The following is a 15642-nucleotide window of genomic DNA, read 5'->3' on the forward strand; positions in this document are numbered from 1 at the left end:
CAAAACCTAAAAGAATGAGACTTGAGAAATGCTGAAACAAGCTGGGGAAAAAAAAAAAAAAAAAAAAGACAGAACAAAACAAAGAAGCCATGTTTAAAGATTTAGGAAAACTACAGGGGTAAAAGTCAAAGTACTAATATTGTTTAGAAGACAGTAACAATCAAGCCTGACAGCTGCAGCAGGTGAGGACTCCTGAGTCTTGTTATATTGGTTTAAACCGTTAGGTGCTTAGGCTTTCCACTCATATTTCCGCTATAGGGGCAGCAACCTATAGGAGAATCAATAGGGGAAAATAACTGAAACCCCCCATATTATTCCTAGATTTTGGTCACATCAGTGTCAGATCCTGTGTCTTAGCCTAAATATCAGATAAAGGTGGCATTTATGAAGGTAACTTGTCACTCTACAGAAAACACATTTCTTTCAGACCCCTCGACTACCAGAACAGCAGCCTTTGGCAGACAGCTGGAGCTGCCAGCCTCACTACTAACCTCTCGCCCATCATCAGCGTAACAGAGCTGGCCTATCAGCACTCCTACCACCTAACAGATGTCAGCTAGAACATAAAGCCAGCTATCAAAGAAGTTACCACATGAGACCTTTGAGAGGCTGGATGCAGGACTGCTTTTGCAGAAAGTTCAAATGGGAGAGAGGTAACGTGTGGTGGTCTCCAACTTCAACAGTTCCATGCTGAAAAGGGTGAGCTCATTATAACCCTGCCAGGTTATAGCCCTGCCCTTGGCTGGGAAGGGGAACTGCAGTGATTTCCTTTGTCTTACGGATCCCCCACTTCTCCTTCGACGTTGCTAATTTATTCTGACCAGAAATGGTAAAATGAGTGAAGAACAAGCACTGCACATCTGCGTTTATCGCTGTCCTGTGTCCTAACCACAAGATCTTTACCTAGCCCTACACTCATTTGCAAATACAAGAACTGAAACAGCAGTGTCTACCCATGTAATTTTTACGTACTTTTTCCAGGGCTTCTTAAAAAAAACCCACCTTGCTAAGCATACAATAAAGCTAAGCATCTCACATCAATGTATCTACCAGGAAGCACTACCTCTTTCACTAGGGAAGGCGTGTTAAGGGGAAGGGGGGAATGGAGGAAGTCTTTTATCAGTTTCTCCAGTCTTGCAGCATCTTTGCAGACAGGTGATGCCTGCCACATACTAAACATCAGCTATTTTTCACCGAGTTATTCTACAACAGGCAGTGCTACAGATTGTATGCTGTCGAGTTCGGAATGCCTTTAAGAAGTCTTTAAACCCGTGTTAAGATCAAAAGAATTTTTTAGCTGTTCGTTAGTATTTCTAACAACAGAAGGTACTGTTACAGGCAATCATTTCAACCACTGAAAAAGGCTCTGGTGATTAAACAGTTATACAATGACTAATATGGCTTCTACCTAATTTGCATATGCAATAAGAAAAGAAATATCCTCAGAGCATCTCAGCTACAATAACACAATTACTGTGCGTTGTCATGTCATTTGACACGTGTGCCAGGAATGACTGTGCACTAAACGAAAAATCTCATACACTTGACTGCTGCAGCTGAACTTCAGATAGCGCTCACGTATCCCCAATGAAAGCCAGAAAAACTGTGAGTCTATCCCATTCATCTTGAATTTCAAAGCATCAAGTGTAGCCTTCAGAAGAAGTAAGAGATGTTTAACAGCTCCTGAGTGGGTTTAACAGATCTGAGCAATGGCTTGTACACATAAAGATGTCTATGCCCCCTCGGCTCCTCACGCAATCCCCCATTTTCACCAGCTGGCACAGACACATATCCCCATGAAAGTTTTGCCTCTGAGCTCAAGCAGAGTTGCTAGCACAGTTTCAAAGAGGTGAGTGGGCCCCGCTCCACAGCTGGATCTGCTCAGGAGAAGCCCTGACCTCCCTCCAGCAGCAGGCCCGGCCCGCGGCCCCCACACCGAGGGGCTGCTGGTGGGGTGACCATCACACTCCGACAGACCCTTCCCACTGCACCATGCCACAGGGCTCGACAGCGCTGCGATAGCGGCTATGCTAAAAACACACGGGTGCAGCAGAAGCAAGGCAGGCAGTAGTACTGAGCAAGGGATCTAAAGCTTTCAAAAACTTATTGAGGATTATGTCAAATCAGAGGAAATAGTTCCTTCGCTACTTTCTTCCACTAGTAAAATCTTGACAAAGAAATAAATCACACCAATTCTTCCCGAGCAGAAAATCATTTCCCGTTCTAGCGCCGACTCTGTCTCTAGAGTATTGCAGAAAGTTTCTTCTGAACAAAGTAGACCGAGAAGCAAGATATACAGATTTCTACCAAAAAATAAATCTACTTCTCCATAATATTTCTGCGATTTATTCAAACAGAATACAATGGAATTACCACCTTTATAGCTAACCCACCCCAAATCTGAGCCCTTTTCTGTATAGCACTGAATTGTTACTATACTACATAAAGAGCAAACACTACCGGAATGTACACAGTGAAGGAAAAAAAAAGTAAAGCTCTTCTTGCCAAATAACCGTTTCACTACTAACGTGTTATCTAGAAAAATAAGGTCTAGGCAACATTCGAAAGTGTTCAAGTTTCAATAAATAACTATCAATGCCCCAAGTCTGCACTAGCACAAGAAATATGGAGCATACAGTTTAGAAAAGTATATTCATATGACTGAATCAGCAATGCATTTCATCTTGCTTAAGATTTTCAACAAAAATCATTTCCCTCCAGGGTTTGCTTTTAAAACCAAAGCCATGTTAAGTGCAAGAGCACCCACATAGTTGTCTTAACTCTCAATGGCAAATTAAAGCTCTAGAGAAAGACAGTATTTTAAAAAAGTTCTTTATCAATACCAAGAAAATATACATAGCCGTATTATGTTTTAAATATATATACACGCACATCTTTTCAAAAGGGTAAAATTCTGGCTTTTTTTTTTTTTAAGTTTGAAAAGCTTATCCATTGCTATACAGTTCAGTAAGGTGTATTAGGAAACACACTTTTTATATCCCCCATGAAAATAAAGTTGAATCTTTCTGTAAACAGGAATTTCCTTAGTTTCCGAAATCTCTACAGACCTCAAGTACTTCACTGAAAAAAAAAACCAACCACCTGCCCCAAAACCACCCACGCAGACCCTCGCTGCTGAGTGCGACATCGACAGACCTCGGGAAACGCTTGGCAACACCCGACTCCTGCAACTGCCTTTTCCGGGCGCAAATAAATATTAATAATTAATAGTAATAACAGAAGAGCGGCGGGCCGGGATGGGGCCGGCTGGCGGCGGGGAGTCCCTCCTCAGCAGGCGCTGGTCTCCGGCGCGGCGGCCGCCTCCGGGGGCGCCTCCCGGGGCTGGGCGGCGGCGGCGGCAGGGGGAGGATGCCCGGCGGCGTTGATGTGGCAGCCGGAGGAGAGGTGGCTGCGGACGCGGCCCTGCAGCTGGGTGACCTGGGCACGGAGGAGGTTGGCGGTGGCGGCCAGCTCGGCGTTCTGCCCCTTGAGCGCCTTCACCTTCTCCTCTAGCCGGGCGATGCGCTCCAGCTTCCGCCGGCGGCACTTGGAGGCGGCGATGCGGTTCCGCAGCCGCTTGCGCTCCGCCTTCAGCCGCTCCTGGCTCTCCGCGTCCAGCGGCGACAGCGACGGCGGTGTCGGCGCGCTACTGCCGCCCTCCCCGCCCGCCGACGGCGGCACCTCGGGCACCGTCTGCGGCTCCTCCAGGGACCGCGCCGGCGGCAGCCGGCCGCTCCCCAGACCCGCCGCCCCGAAGGCCAGGCCTGGCGGCGGCGGCGGCGGCGGCGGCGGGGCGGATGCGGCGGGGTAGGCGCTGCCCGAGGGGCTCAGCGGCCCCGCGGGGTTGAAGCCGCTCAAGTTGGTGTAGACGGCCGGCGGGTCGGCGGCGGGGGGGGCTCCCGGCGGCCCCGGGCGGGCGGTGCAGCAGGGTCCCGGCGTGGAGAGCGGCGGCGGCGGCGGCGCCGCCAGGAGCTGGTTTTGCTTGTGCAGGTCGGCCAGGGCCTTAACGAAACCGTCGGCGAAACCCTCCTGTTCCTGCGTCACCGGCTGCCGGTAGAGAAACGGCCCCGCCGCCGCTGCCCCGCCGCTCCCCGCCCCGGGCGCCGCCGGCCCCGGGCTGCCGGACCCCAGCCCCGCGCCTCCTTGGATCAGCAGCTGCTCCAGGTCGGCGGCCGGCGGTAGTTTCAGCAGCGGCAGCTCCGCAGCCGAGCCCAGCGCGGCCTCCGGGCCTCCGCGGGCCGCCGCCGCCGTCGCCCCGCCGCCGCCCGCCGGCTCCGCGGAGCCGGCGGGCGGCGGCGGGGCGGCGGCGGCAGCGGGCGGCGGTAGCAAGCGCAGAGTCGCCGCGCTGCCGCGGGCACCGGCGGGCGGGCGAAGGGCGAAGGGCCCCGGGAGCGGCGCGGGGGCGGCGGCTGCCAGGTCCCGTTTCTTCCCGGCGCCCAGCAGCAGCTTCTGCCCCGTCGCCGCCGCCGCATCGGTTCCGGGTCCGCCGGCAGTACCGAAACCCGGCAGCGGCACGAAGTCGGGTAGCAGCTCTAGTCCTTCCTCGGGGTAAAACGGTGCCTCCATCTTCACAGCGGATCGCCCGCTACGCCCGCCGCTCATGCTGCCGCCCTCGCCGGCCGGCGGCGGCGGCGGCGGCGGCTCCGGTGCGGCGCGGGGCGGGCCGGGCTGGGCTGGGCGGCTGCTCCGCGGGGCCCGCCGCCCTTCGGCTGGCAGCGGGGACTGAGCCACCTCCCGGCGCCGCCGGCCTCACGCCACGCCCCGGGCCCGCCGACTGCCCGCCCGCCGCCGCCGCCTACCGTGCGCCGCCGCCGGTTCCCCCGCTCCTTCCCCCGCCTGCCGGGCTTGTGCGAAGGGCTTCCCGCTGTTGCCCCGGTGGGGAACCCGCGCTGCTTCCCCCCGACAACTCGCTCTGCGGCTGCCGTGCGGGAGAGGAGGCACTGCCGGGGACTTCGCCCAGGACGAGGGGTTTCCCGTGGGCATCACCCAGGGACGCTCCAGCCGACGCACCCGTCCTGCAGGACGAAAGCGAGCAGAGCCCACGCGTGGCGGATGCTGTGGGCAGGTGCTCGTGCGTTGGGGTCTGTGATGGACGGGCGCAGGGTAGTGCAGGCGTCGAGGGTTAAGGCTTCCCCGAAACGCGGGCTGGCAGTCCGCGGGGGGGAGTGAAAGCATGCCGACTTGTCAAAGCAAAAGCCGTTTGCAGGGAGGAGATGGATCTGATGTAGCTTTTCTTCTGAAAAATAAGTTTGGAGAAAGTATTCGAAAGAGCTGAGACGTTTTTTCAACATTACTGAAACATGAAAGTACTGTTTCTAAGTTTGTGGGGTAATATTTATTTATCTTCACTCGAGACAATCCCCCTGCCCCTCTACAAGTCTCCAAAATTCTTACAGGACAAGAAAATTGCTTCCCACCCAGTCTTTTAAAAATCCCTTCTGCTGGGGATACTAACGTGATCCTGACAGAGCTGCTGAAAGCTATCTTTTAAATCGGCTTGCTGACTGAGGGCCTCAGTGGCTTATCTACACATTCACCAGTTCTCTTAATCCACGGTGGAATCCACTAGCATCCCCTCAGGGCGTCAGCCTTCTGCTATCTCCTTGTGCTTTCTCCCCAGAGGGTTCCTCTCTGCACATCAAGACCAAGTGCCTCTTCTCCCAGGACCTAGTGACGCTGCTCATCTCTGCTGTAACCCTGTTGTCATCAAGGTCATGCTGTGCCTCCACTGTGCCTAGGTTCAGTTCAAAGCCAGGAGCAGGGAGGAGGCAGAGACAAGTCAAGAAGGACTTTGACTTTCCCCCAGACATGCCACTTCAGATCCATAGGACAACCAGAGTATAAGAGCACTAACAAGGCCTTTATGACCTCGACTCGCCTACCCTGCGGCTCTCAACTTCACACCCTGCCCATGGGGCAGGAGCTCCATTTCAACTCAGCCCAGGGCCTTCAGTCCCTGCCCAGCTATGTTGCAGGTGTTCCTCTCTGCAGCCCCATCTCCTGAGTGGACTTTGGACCTGTGTTTCCAGTCCTGTTCTGGCACCATCTCCTGCTGCTCCTGCCTGGACTCCCTGGGTGGACCTCGTACCTGGTTCATCACCTCGTTTCCTCTGGGTGTGTCGGTGGGTCCAACCACTACTACCTGCTCTGCCCGCCCTGCTCAGGCGCTGCAGTAGTCCAGCCAGGCTGGTGAGGGCTACCGCCTTGGCTCCAGCCATCCCCAGCTCATCTTCCCATGGAGCACCCCTGCTCTGCCGCTCCCTGAGGCTGTTGCAGAATCGCTGCCCAGAAAACTCATGGCAGCAGGACTCCAGTGAGAATAAAGCTGTCGGGCAAAAGCCAGAAATGGAGGCATTTGTGTGGAGAGGGCAGGAGTAAGCACATCTCTTTCAGCGAGGAAGGTGGAGCTGGAAAGAGCTTGTTTTTGTTTCCTTGTCTCTTGGCTGACCTAGCAGCAGAGGGGCAGAGCTAACAGTGCTCAGGCAACAGCAAGTACTGAACACAGCTAACGTGAGTGGTTTTGTGGAAGTATTACCACAGCTGCTTGCTGTATGGCTCTTCCTGTTGTATTCCTGGGTAAGCAAATGGCAGCGACTGGTACCTTCTCTGCAGCTGAGCGAAAAGGGCTGTGTAGGCAGAGAAGCGGCAGTCTCCAAGCTGAAGTCAGTAGAGCTTCTCTTCTTTCCCTTAGGAAGCAAGTGTAGAGAGGGAAAGTATACTGAGGAGAAAACTGGGTCCTGGGTGGGGACAGAGAAAAAGCTGGTGAGGTTCACTTGGCTCTGAGGTCATCGCCAGAGAAATTGTAGGTGTAATGTGACACATGACAGAGATGACACTGAAGGTAGCTCCCCTCGTCAGTCCTCTAACGAGACCTGTTGGTCAGTTATATAGGATGTTTTTACTGGCTGATCTAATGCAGAGTTTGAAGGTTAGCCTATAGAATGGAAAAATGCTGAAGCTGTTTGAAATAAACTTATTTCTAACGACAGTTTGCTTTATTTAGATTGCTGATATTTGCTTGTAACACCTGCCAGTCAAGTTTCGGTGAGTGAAACGGAGTTGTTTTACACATCCTTAATGCAACTGCGTTATGGCAATGTGGTCTTTTTCCCCATTTTTCTTCCTCAAGACCCCATTCCTCTTTTTTGTGCTGAGAACCTGGAAACCCTTCGGGGCTCACGGAGCCAACTTCCTGCCTATCTTGACAACCGCGCTGTGCACGCACGCCCGCAGCCCTGCCTGCCGGGTGGATCGAGCATCCCCGGCACAAACCGGGCGGAAGAGCCCGCTGACAGGACTGCTCCCCGGCGGGCACGGCGGCGGCAGGGGCAGGGCTCCCGCCGGCCTCTGCAGCCCTCGGACCGAGGTGGGCCCCGGCCACCTCCGCCGCGGCCCGCGGGAGAACGGGAACGCCGCTCAGGCGGGGGCGCGGGTCTCCGCGGAGCAGGCCGCCCGTCCCGGGGCTCAGCCCCACGCGGGCTCCTCGGCGGACACGGGAGGCCCGGGGCGGGGCAGGGGAAGGCAGCGGTTAGGGCTCGCAGCGGCCGCTGCCCAGATGTGGCGGGGGGAGGGAGGGAGGAGCGGCTGGAACCTCGCCTCGCGCTTGCAGGCGGCGGCCCGATTGGAGGGCCCGCCAGGGAGCCTCCGCCCCCGCGCGCAGGCTGGCCAATGGGCGAGCGCGGAGCGCGCCACTACCGCGAGAGTGGCGTTGAAGCTGGTGCCGCCATCTTGGAGTTGGGAGAGGCCGCGTCCCGTTCCCGTCCCTCTCGGAGGGTCACGGGCGGGGGCGGGGAGGATGGGCGCCCGGCGGTGAATCAACGGCGCCCCCGAACTCGTCTCCCTGACGCTGGGGCCGCGGCGGGCGCGGGGGAGGAAAGATGGTGCAGTCCTGTTCCGCCTACCGCTGCCGGAACCGATACGACAAAGAGAAGCCCATCTCCTTCCACAAGTGAGCGCGGGCGGCGGGGCGGGGCGGAGCGGGGCGGGGCCGCGGCCGCGGCGGGGGCGGGGCTGGGGCGGTGGCGCGCGCGCCCGCCCGCCCGGAGGGGAGGGGTCGCGGCGGCGCTGGGCGCGCGCTGGGTGTCGCGGGAGGGGTGGGGGGGGGGGGGGGGCGGGTCCGGCGCGGCGGGGGGGGCGGGGCGCCGCGGTCGCCGCCTCTTCTTTGCGCCCGGGGGTGTTTCTGAGGAAAGCCGGGGGCCGGTGTGCTTTTTGCTGTCTTTTTCTCTGCCCGCCCCCCACACCCCCCCCGCCCGACCCCGGGCCTTCAGAGGGCGAGACCCCCCTGGCGATCCGTGCGCGAGGTCCGGTTTGGCAGGAGGCGTTCGGCTCCGAAGATGAGCCCGTCAGACGAAAACCCACGGGATCGTGCTGTCCGTCACAGCAGTGCCCAGCTGTAACCCGACCCTGCGTTGAAAAGCTTTCCAGAAAAGTGAAAGTACTTCTTATTTACAGGTTTCCTCTTACAAGACCTGATCTTTGCAAGAAATGGGAAGCTGCTGTTAAAAGGAAAAACTTCAAGCCTACCAAGTACAGCAGCATTTGCTCAGAGCACTTTACTCCTGATTGCTTTAAAAGGGAATGCAACAACAAGCTTCTGAAAGAAAATGCTGTGCCCACAATATTTTGTTATACTGAACCTAGTGAAAAGGTAAAGCCAAAGCACGCATAGTTTAAGATACTAGAATGCATGCATATTGCTTGTGTTACCCTAGCAGGGCTTGATGTAGCAGAGCAGCCAGGAGAAGATGCAGAGTGTGAAGGATACCAGCTGAACATGTGCTCCTTGCAGGGCTGTGGTGGTGGAAATGTGTCTAACAGCTGTTCTCCTGATGTAGGCTGCGAGGCTCTGGAGCATGTAGAGCATTGTACAGGTATGCAGTAGCCCTTATCATCTGCTCTTCTGTGCGTGCGCAGAAGCCTGAGCCCTGTAGCCAGCTAAAACCTTCTGCTGGATTAAGTGGAACAGCAGCAAAGTAAGAAAGGATCGCCCTGTAGTTAAGTTGTTGAACTGTATTTGTGGCATATTTTGAGTTTGAGAGGGCTTTCAATAATACTTGAAAATTGCACTATACTCTCCCACGCTGACTGGTGGCTACTGCTGATGTTGAAGAAATGATGGACCTTAGTTCTGAAACATAACTGTCCTCTCTAAAGGGCTCTGTCCTCTAGCTTCACAAGTTAGCGAGATGCAAACAGAGGGGCAGAGCAGGAGCTGCACCTGCGATCCGTCTGTGCTGAAGCCATCTCTGTCTTGCCTTAACCGTTACCTTGTGTTCGTAAGCCAGACTGGTCCCTAAGTTCTACGTCTGAACTTCTGAAGGTAGTCTCCTATAAGCCCTCGCTAGCACACTGTCCCTCAAACATTGACGTACCAATGCATGTGTGAGTTAGGCAAACTGCTAGCAGTGTTTTCTTAGAATAAGAGTGGTAGTTGGCTGGTTTTGTACTTTAAATTCATCAGTAATATTCGAGCACGTAGGAAACTTCTCTTCAACATCAATCACAAAACTGCCTTCTCAGTTACTGTCTGCCAAACGTTGTAATTTGTACAAGATGGATATCTGGACGGATATCTCCCAATATCAAGTGTTACGCTTCTTTGTTTGTTAAGTCAAAGAAGTTAATGACAAGACCTTCAGATGTGATGAACTTGATATTTAGATGATGGGAATTGTCAGTTGCTCTTATAGTCAACATTGTCCTTGTCTTTATGCTTTTATGTGTGACAATAATACTGGCAACAGGTGGGTAGTTAGAAAATGGGTTCAGTGCCTCTTTCACTGAGGATGTCTTAAGCTTTCTTTTGACAGGCAATATGCAAGCTCTTTTGTTTAAACAGCAGGTTTTTTTATCATGATATGCACAGAAGCATTTCTGAATTATACTGTGTTCCTTTGGGGTGGAAAGAATGTGATTCTCTGCTCTGGCCTGTACTTGAGTGGTGAGGGATCCGTGTTGTCCTGAACCGTATAAGAGAACCTCTCGAGCAGTATGGTAAAGACTGGCGTTTCGTGTGGAGTTGAGCCAATGCATATTCTGCTGCTGCCAAAAGGGAGGATCGTGCTTCTCCCTTCTCCATCCCGTCTGCCAGGTGTGCAGTCCTGTTTCTCACTCCTTCCAGATGCCAATGCAGGTGTAGCTCATACCTCATGTTGCATTGCTTTGACTTTTAATAAAGGACAGAAGATTTCTGCAGTGATGGTGGAAGAGCGAATAGCTGTCATCTTAGCAACTTAGTACATTTGAGCAGAGAGTAAATACTAGGGCTGGGAGTGCTGCTTTCTTGTTGAAGAGCTGTTTTATTTTCACTCATCATGTCTCCTGATACTAAACCCTTTTGCTGCAGCCTGAAACCAGTGACACAGTCCCTTCCGGTTGTTAAGAGGCAGGCGTTGCTGTGTCTGCCTCTCTTCTCTGCTAGCTTATCAGCCCCCTCAGTAGATGACCCTTATTTTACCTCAGCAGAGGATTATCCGCTTCTCTGTGTTTTTGATTAAGTTAGCTGATAGGTTCAAAGTGTATAGTGGTATGAGATGCAGTAGGAGGAAGGAGGGACAAAGGGGAATGGGATGGCAGTGATGAGTTGTTAGATCAGCTGAACTCTCTTTTACGGAACCGCAACCTGCATTCTTGCTTCTTTGCTAATCTTGGGTATGTATTTGACCTAGGCCTTCAAATGAGAGTAATTTCTACGTTCTTCGGTTTTTGATTTATTTGAGAGATCAAGGACTTGAGTTTCAAAGAGCCCTGAAACTGAAGCTGCTTGAAAATATCTCCAGTTTAGAAGCCAGACAAAACAGGTCCAGAACTGTTTGTCAATTTTGAAAATGTAGGCTTTGAAATTTATTTTATTCATTTCAGTCCTGGTTGTTAATGTTATTCTGGGACTGTAGTAAGGGAGTTGTGTTGCAAACAATGTTAAGCATGAAAATGTACCTTTTTTCCCTGTTGTTCCTAGCCTGAAGAGTTTGCAGAACAGCCAGAAGATCCACTACCGCCTCCTCCACCGCCACCGCCGCCGCCGCCACCACCACCACCACCAGCAGCAGCAGCTCCAGTACTACCACCATCTCCATCAACTCCTTCTTTTCATTTATCTCAAATAGATGCCAGGTTTGTAGATCCGAGTATTGGATTATTGATGCCTCCTCTCCAGACCCCTAGCAATCTTGCTGTTTTTTGCGATCACAACTATACCGTAGAGGATACAGTTCATCAACGAAAAAGAATTCAGCAGCTGGAAGAGCAAGTTGAAAAACTGCGAAAGAAGCTCAAAACAGCGCAACAGCGATGCCGGCGTCAGGAAAGACAAATTGAAAAACTGAGAGAGATTGTTCAGTTTCAGAAAGAAAAAGACGTATTGGCAGGAAAAGGCTATGTGATTCTGCCCAATGACTATTTTGAAGTTGTAGAAGTACCTGCCTAGAAGTCATGTGAACATCATCAACTTTCCCTTTGCTAGGCCAAGGAATTTAGTTTAAAAACTAAATGCTCTCCATTTCTGTATGTAAGACTCTCCAGAATTCTAAAACAGTAAATAAGCAGTCATACACAAGATCACTTTACTTTTCATTGTCATGTCAGTTTGATACTTTTAATATACTGAAAATACAAGCATCTCAGAATTAGAATGTGCGTTTAGTTTACAAAATTTGAATTGCTTTACAGAAGGAAAGGATGCAAGGTTGGATACATTTAAAATATGTTCATTTTTTTCTTTTATTTTCTTGTTGTTACAATGACTGTCTTATGCTTACAGGGGATGGGGAACTAAATCTGGCTGAGAGCGAAGTTGAGGTTGTTGTACACTTAGTGCAAAGCTTTGTCAAGGCACTTAATTTTGGCTTTGGTGATCCCTGGGAAGTAGTTTTCATTGATTTCAGAAGGAGCAGAATTAGGCCAGATAAGAACACCTGCAAGTGCTGCAGAAAGATAGAAAAAGGTAAGATACACATTTTGGCCTGGGAGAACTTCCAACCTCCGTTTTCTGTGCCTTCAAAGCACTGCAAAAAGTCTAATTCCTGGATCCCTTTGGTGAGGTCTGTAAATGAACCTCGTCTTCTGAAGTGACCTTTCCCCACACCTGTGTTGAGGGAGATGAATAGAATTCATTAGCATAGCTGATGAGAGCTGTAGAAGAGGCTTTTGTTTTGAGGGCACTTAAAAATACTCCTGGAGTGTACTGCTGCACTTGACATGTATGTTATTGGACTGTTGGCAACATCAAGAAGGCTGTATAGGATGACTGCTTTTCAAAAGTACCCTGATAATATATAGCCCCCAGTATGTCGGAGCGTGACGGACGTTCCCATAAACGCTGTAACGGGTAGAATGTTGTTCTTGTCTTTGAAATTGTCAGTCTGAACTCACATCTCAACTGTGTGTAGCTTGAGGAAATGAAGTTTTTTTACTTATCCAGGGTGTCTGGCATTTGTGACTTTGTTGAAGTGTAGGCTGATTTTCTTTCTTTTTGTTTTTCTTTTTCTTTCTTTTTTTTTTTCTTTTGCTCCCCAAAAGGCATCCACCAAAGGGCAGTTATGGAATAAGACTTTGGGAGTTGCTTGGTGCTCGGCTGGTTTTTAATATCTCAAATGCTGCTGCCTCTCCTTCAGGTTTATTAAGACTCTAAAAATGAATTTAGCATGACAAAGTAGTGCAGCAGTTTGCACTTACTGTCTAATAATTTGTTTAGTCGATGGACTCATTCAAAATCAGAGAAAATGGCATCATGCTAACCCTGTAGCCTTCACAGCTGAAATTCCTGGGTATATTACACATGAGAAAAATGATGTTTCTCAGTCCATGTCAGACTTGTGTGTAGTGTGGATTCTAGCTCTGATATTAATCCAGACCGATTTGTGATGGCTTTGAAAGCTTCCCTTAATACCCTGTTAGCATGACATTTTGAAAGGTTTCGAACCAGTCTTGACACTTCTGACCTCACTCATGCCTTGTTTAGTCTTTCGCGCCATTTCGTATACTTAAGATGAAACAAAAATGCTGATGCGTCCTTTTGTGTACATTTATTATACCTGTCTAAAAATAAAATGCAAATGGTGTGTTAGATTTTTAACTGCTCTCCCTCCTCTTTTCCCAGGACTTTGCCAAAACTAGCTTGCCATTTTTTATCTTTTTTTTCTTCAGTAGTTTCCTGGTTTAGCTGCTAGGTTTTTCTCACAGCGTTCCCAAGCCTTGTTGCTGTTATTCTTTTTACTTAAAATAAACTTGAAAATGCTCAAATTCAAAAAGTGACAAGGAAAAGACATTTAAACAACTGTTGCCATGCTGTTGGCATGTGTGGCCAGACAGCAGATTGTTTCAGTTTTCTCTGCAAAATACCCTCTCTTCTTACTCTCTGGGAATTTAAAGTGTGGCTTCCTGAGGCATGGTGGGTTGCTGCAATACCACGCCCCCATTGACTGGGCTGCTCTTGCCATCCCCCTCTTCCTCCCGCTGTTTGGCTGTGTAGTCCCATTACCACTCTTCTTATTTACACTGGTTCTGGTGCTGGTTGCGCCCTTTGGTGGGGCAATTCAGCTCAATAAAGCGGCAGGTTTGACTCAGAGTGGACAGGCAGAGGAAGACCAACAGTACCAGATCTGTAGGAGAAAAGGCAGGGTCAGGAGCAGGGGATGGGGAGAAATAAATCCTTTCTGGCCGCAATGAGCTGTTGCATTACATTGGTTGCTTCTGGAAATACAAAGGTAACTTTGTACTCCTGATGTTCAGCACTCTTTCCTTCCACCCTGGTCAAAGATCTCCATCTCCCTCCACCTTAAGCTCTGGCTGCTGTGCTTGTTGGGCCGTTCCTTCAGGTGTTTTAGCTTCATAACCCTCCAGGAAAGCGGCCCAACAGAAGTAAGTCAGGAAGGTAAATTTAAGGCACACAAATAGGCAGGCATTGTGTAGAGTTCTTGTGTGTTTAAACTTTTCGTGTTGGTGAAGGTGGTTTAACGGCTGACTCAAGCAAATGTTTCTTTCATTGAGAGAGTTGATTATTGCTTGTCTTGAGGGTTTCAGTAGCACCATGTTGAAGAGGGGACTGCTGCCCAACTGCTGATGCTTCCTTTCTTATTGTCAAAGGATTTTTCTAAGAAGAGATGCAGTCCATTCTGACAATGGGCTTGAACTTCTCTTGCAGCAACTCTATTTTTTTTCCTGTTCTTTAAAAAAATGCTTGCTAACTCTTGATGCAGTGATGTTAGGGCTGAGTGTGGACTCTGCTGGGCCCATGAGGGCTGTTGATGTCACAGAGCTCTGAAGTAGGGAAAAAAAGTCTGGCATGGAAACAACTGATTGTCTTTCAGAAGTTGGCCTTTCCTGCACTGCGCCCTACCCTGCACTATACTGCAATCTCTCTGATAGGCAGGAATATAGACAGAGAAGATGAAGGCTATCTACTACTGCCCAGGCTAGGAAAGAAATTCTAGCTTTTCACGTAAAATTAATAAGCACAATATGTTCCCCAAGCATTTGTTAAAACTTCCACTTTTTTTAAAGTGAGATCTGTTAATTCACACAATCACCTGTAAAAAAGAGCTGCATCTCTTACTGTTTGTATTGGCCACAAGCGGTACCTGCACATAGCAGCGCTTTCGTAAACATCTCTGAAAAAAAGTGATTGGGAGTTAAAAAGCAGAGGTGGGAACGTAGAATGATGCGTGGTTGTCGAACTGCACACGAAGTAGCTGACGTCTGCTTAAATGCATGTACCTGCACTTCACTGAAGCCTATTTCAGAAAGCAAACAATTCAAGGAAGTTAGAAAGCAGCAAAATTGGAGAAAAAGCTCCATCCTTAAAATCTGAACAGATAGATTTGTTTTGAAATGGGCTGATGCTTTGACATGCTGAAATAAGAGCTACTTCTGAAGAGAAAAGTGTTGGCTTACTTCCCCTTGTTGCCCTCATTTCCCTTTGGCCGTGTTAAGGTATCTGACCTGTGAGTAGTGTTTACTTTTTTTCTCCTTATACCTCTGCAATGTATTAGATTTTCCCATCTAACTGGGACAGCTCAAGCCCAGAAGTATGTTTTACAGGAAAAAAATGAATAGCTAAACACTTGCATTACAGCTTGTCACATGGAAGGAGTCCTTCGTCACTGCTCTTTTTTCTCCTCTGCTTCTAGTAGTCATCTTGTCTATGTTGTTACCAGCACGGTCTTAACAACCGTAGCAGCAAATTAATGAAACTGAGATTTCCAAGAAACCTTCTGTCTTGCTGAGTTTTCATTTTCCTCAGCTCTACACGGGGTTTGGGGTACAGGTGTCCTATGTGAATTTTAAAGGAGTTCTCTTGCAGCTGAAGAACGTGCAAAGCAAATCCAAATTTGAGTGTAGGAAGAAGGAAACAGAAGTAGTTGCTTTAGTAAAACTAAAACCACAACAGTTTCTAGGTCCATTTCAAAAGACTTCTCTTATTACATGCTTCTCTGGGACAAGGCAGTTATTCCTAGTTGGCCTTTGCTTTGTTTCTTTCCTGAGAGCTGTTTTAGGTTTTAGTGCATAGGCTTATCTGTTTCCCGTCAGCTTACACCTTCATTACGTGGCTTTGGCAGGGTGAAAAGGGATGTTTTGAGCTACTGTCTAATTTTAACGTCCAAAACACAATCTGCCAAAGCAGGGTGATGCTTACAGTCTGTCATG

General features: G+C 50.1%; 2 protein-coding genes across 3 annotated transcripts; one reads left to right on the forward strand and one right to left on the reverse strand.

The window, feature by feature from the left end:
• Positions 1-3288: 3288 nt before the first annotated feature.
• LOC147526423 (transcription factor JunD-like) lies at positions 3289-4602 on the reverse strand. Its single transcript, XM_086629927.1, has one exon. It carries the CDS (start codon positions 4600-4602, stop codon positions 3289-3291), a length of 1314 nt encoding a protein of 437 aa, XP_086486053.1.
• Positions 4603-7831: 3229 nt separating this feature from the next.
• THAP1 (THAP domain containing 1) lies at positions 7832-13072 on the forward strand. 2 transcript variants are annotated; one of them, XM_086629216.1, is made up of 4 exons: positions 7832-7948; positions 8452-8647; positions 10958-11022; positions 11113-13072. In XM_086629216.1, exons 1-4 carry the CDS (start codon positions 7878-7880, stop codon positions 11423-11425), a joined length of 645 nt encoding a protein of 214 aa, XP_086485342.1. In that variant the 5' UTR covers positions 7832-7877; the 3' UTR covers positions 11426-13072. The 2 variants fall into 2 exon arrangements, with proteins under 2 accessions (XP_086485342.1, XP_086485341.1); XM_086629215.1 differs by having other exon boundaries at positions 10958-13072.
• The last annotated feature ends 2570 nt before the right edge of the window (positions 13073-15642 follow it).

Source organism: Tauraco erythrolophus, chromosome Z (genome assembly GCF_009769465.1).
Source record: "Tauraco erythrolophus isolate bTauEry1 chromosome Z, bTauEry1.pri, whole genome shotgun sequence".
Lineage (NCBI taxonomy): Eukaryota > Metazoa > Chordata > Aves > Musophagiformes > Musophagidae > Tauraco > Tauraco erythrolophus.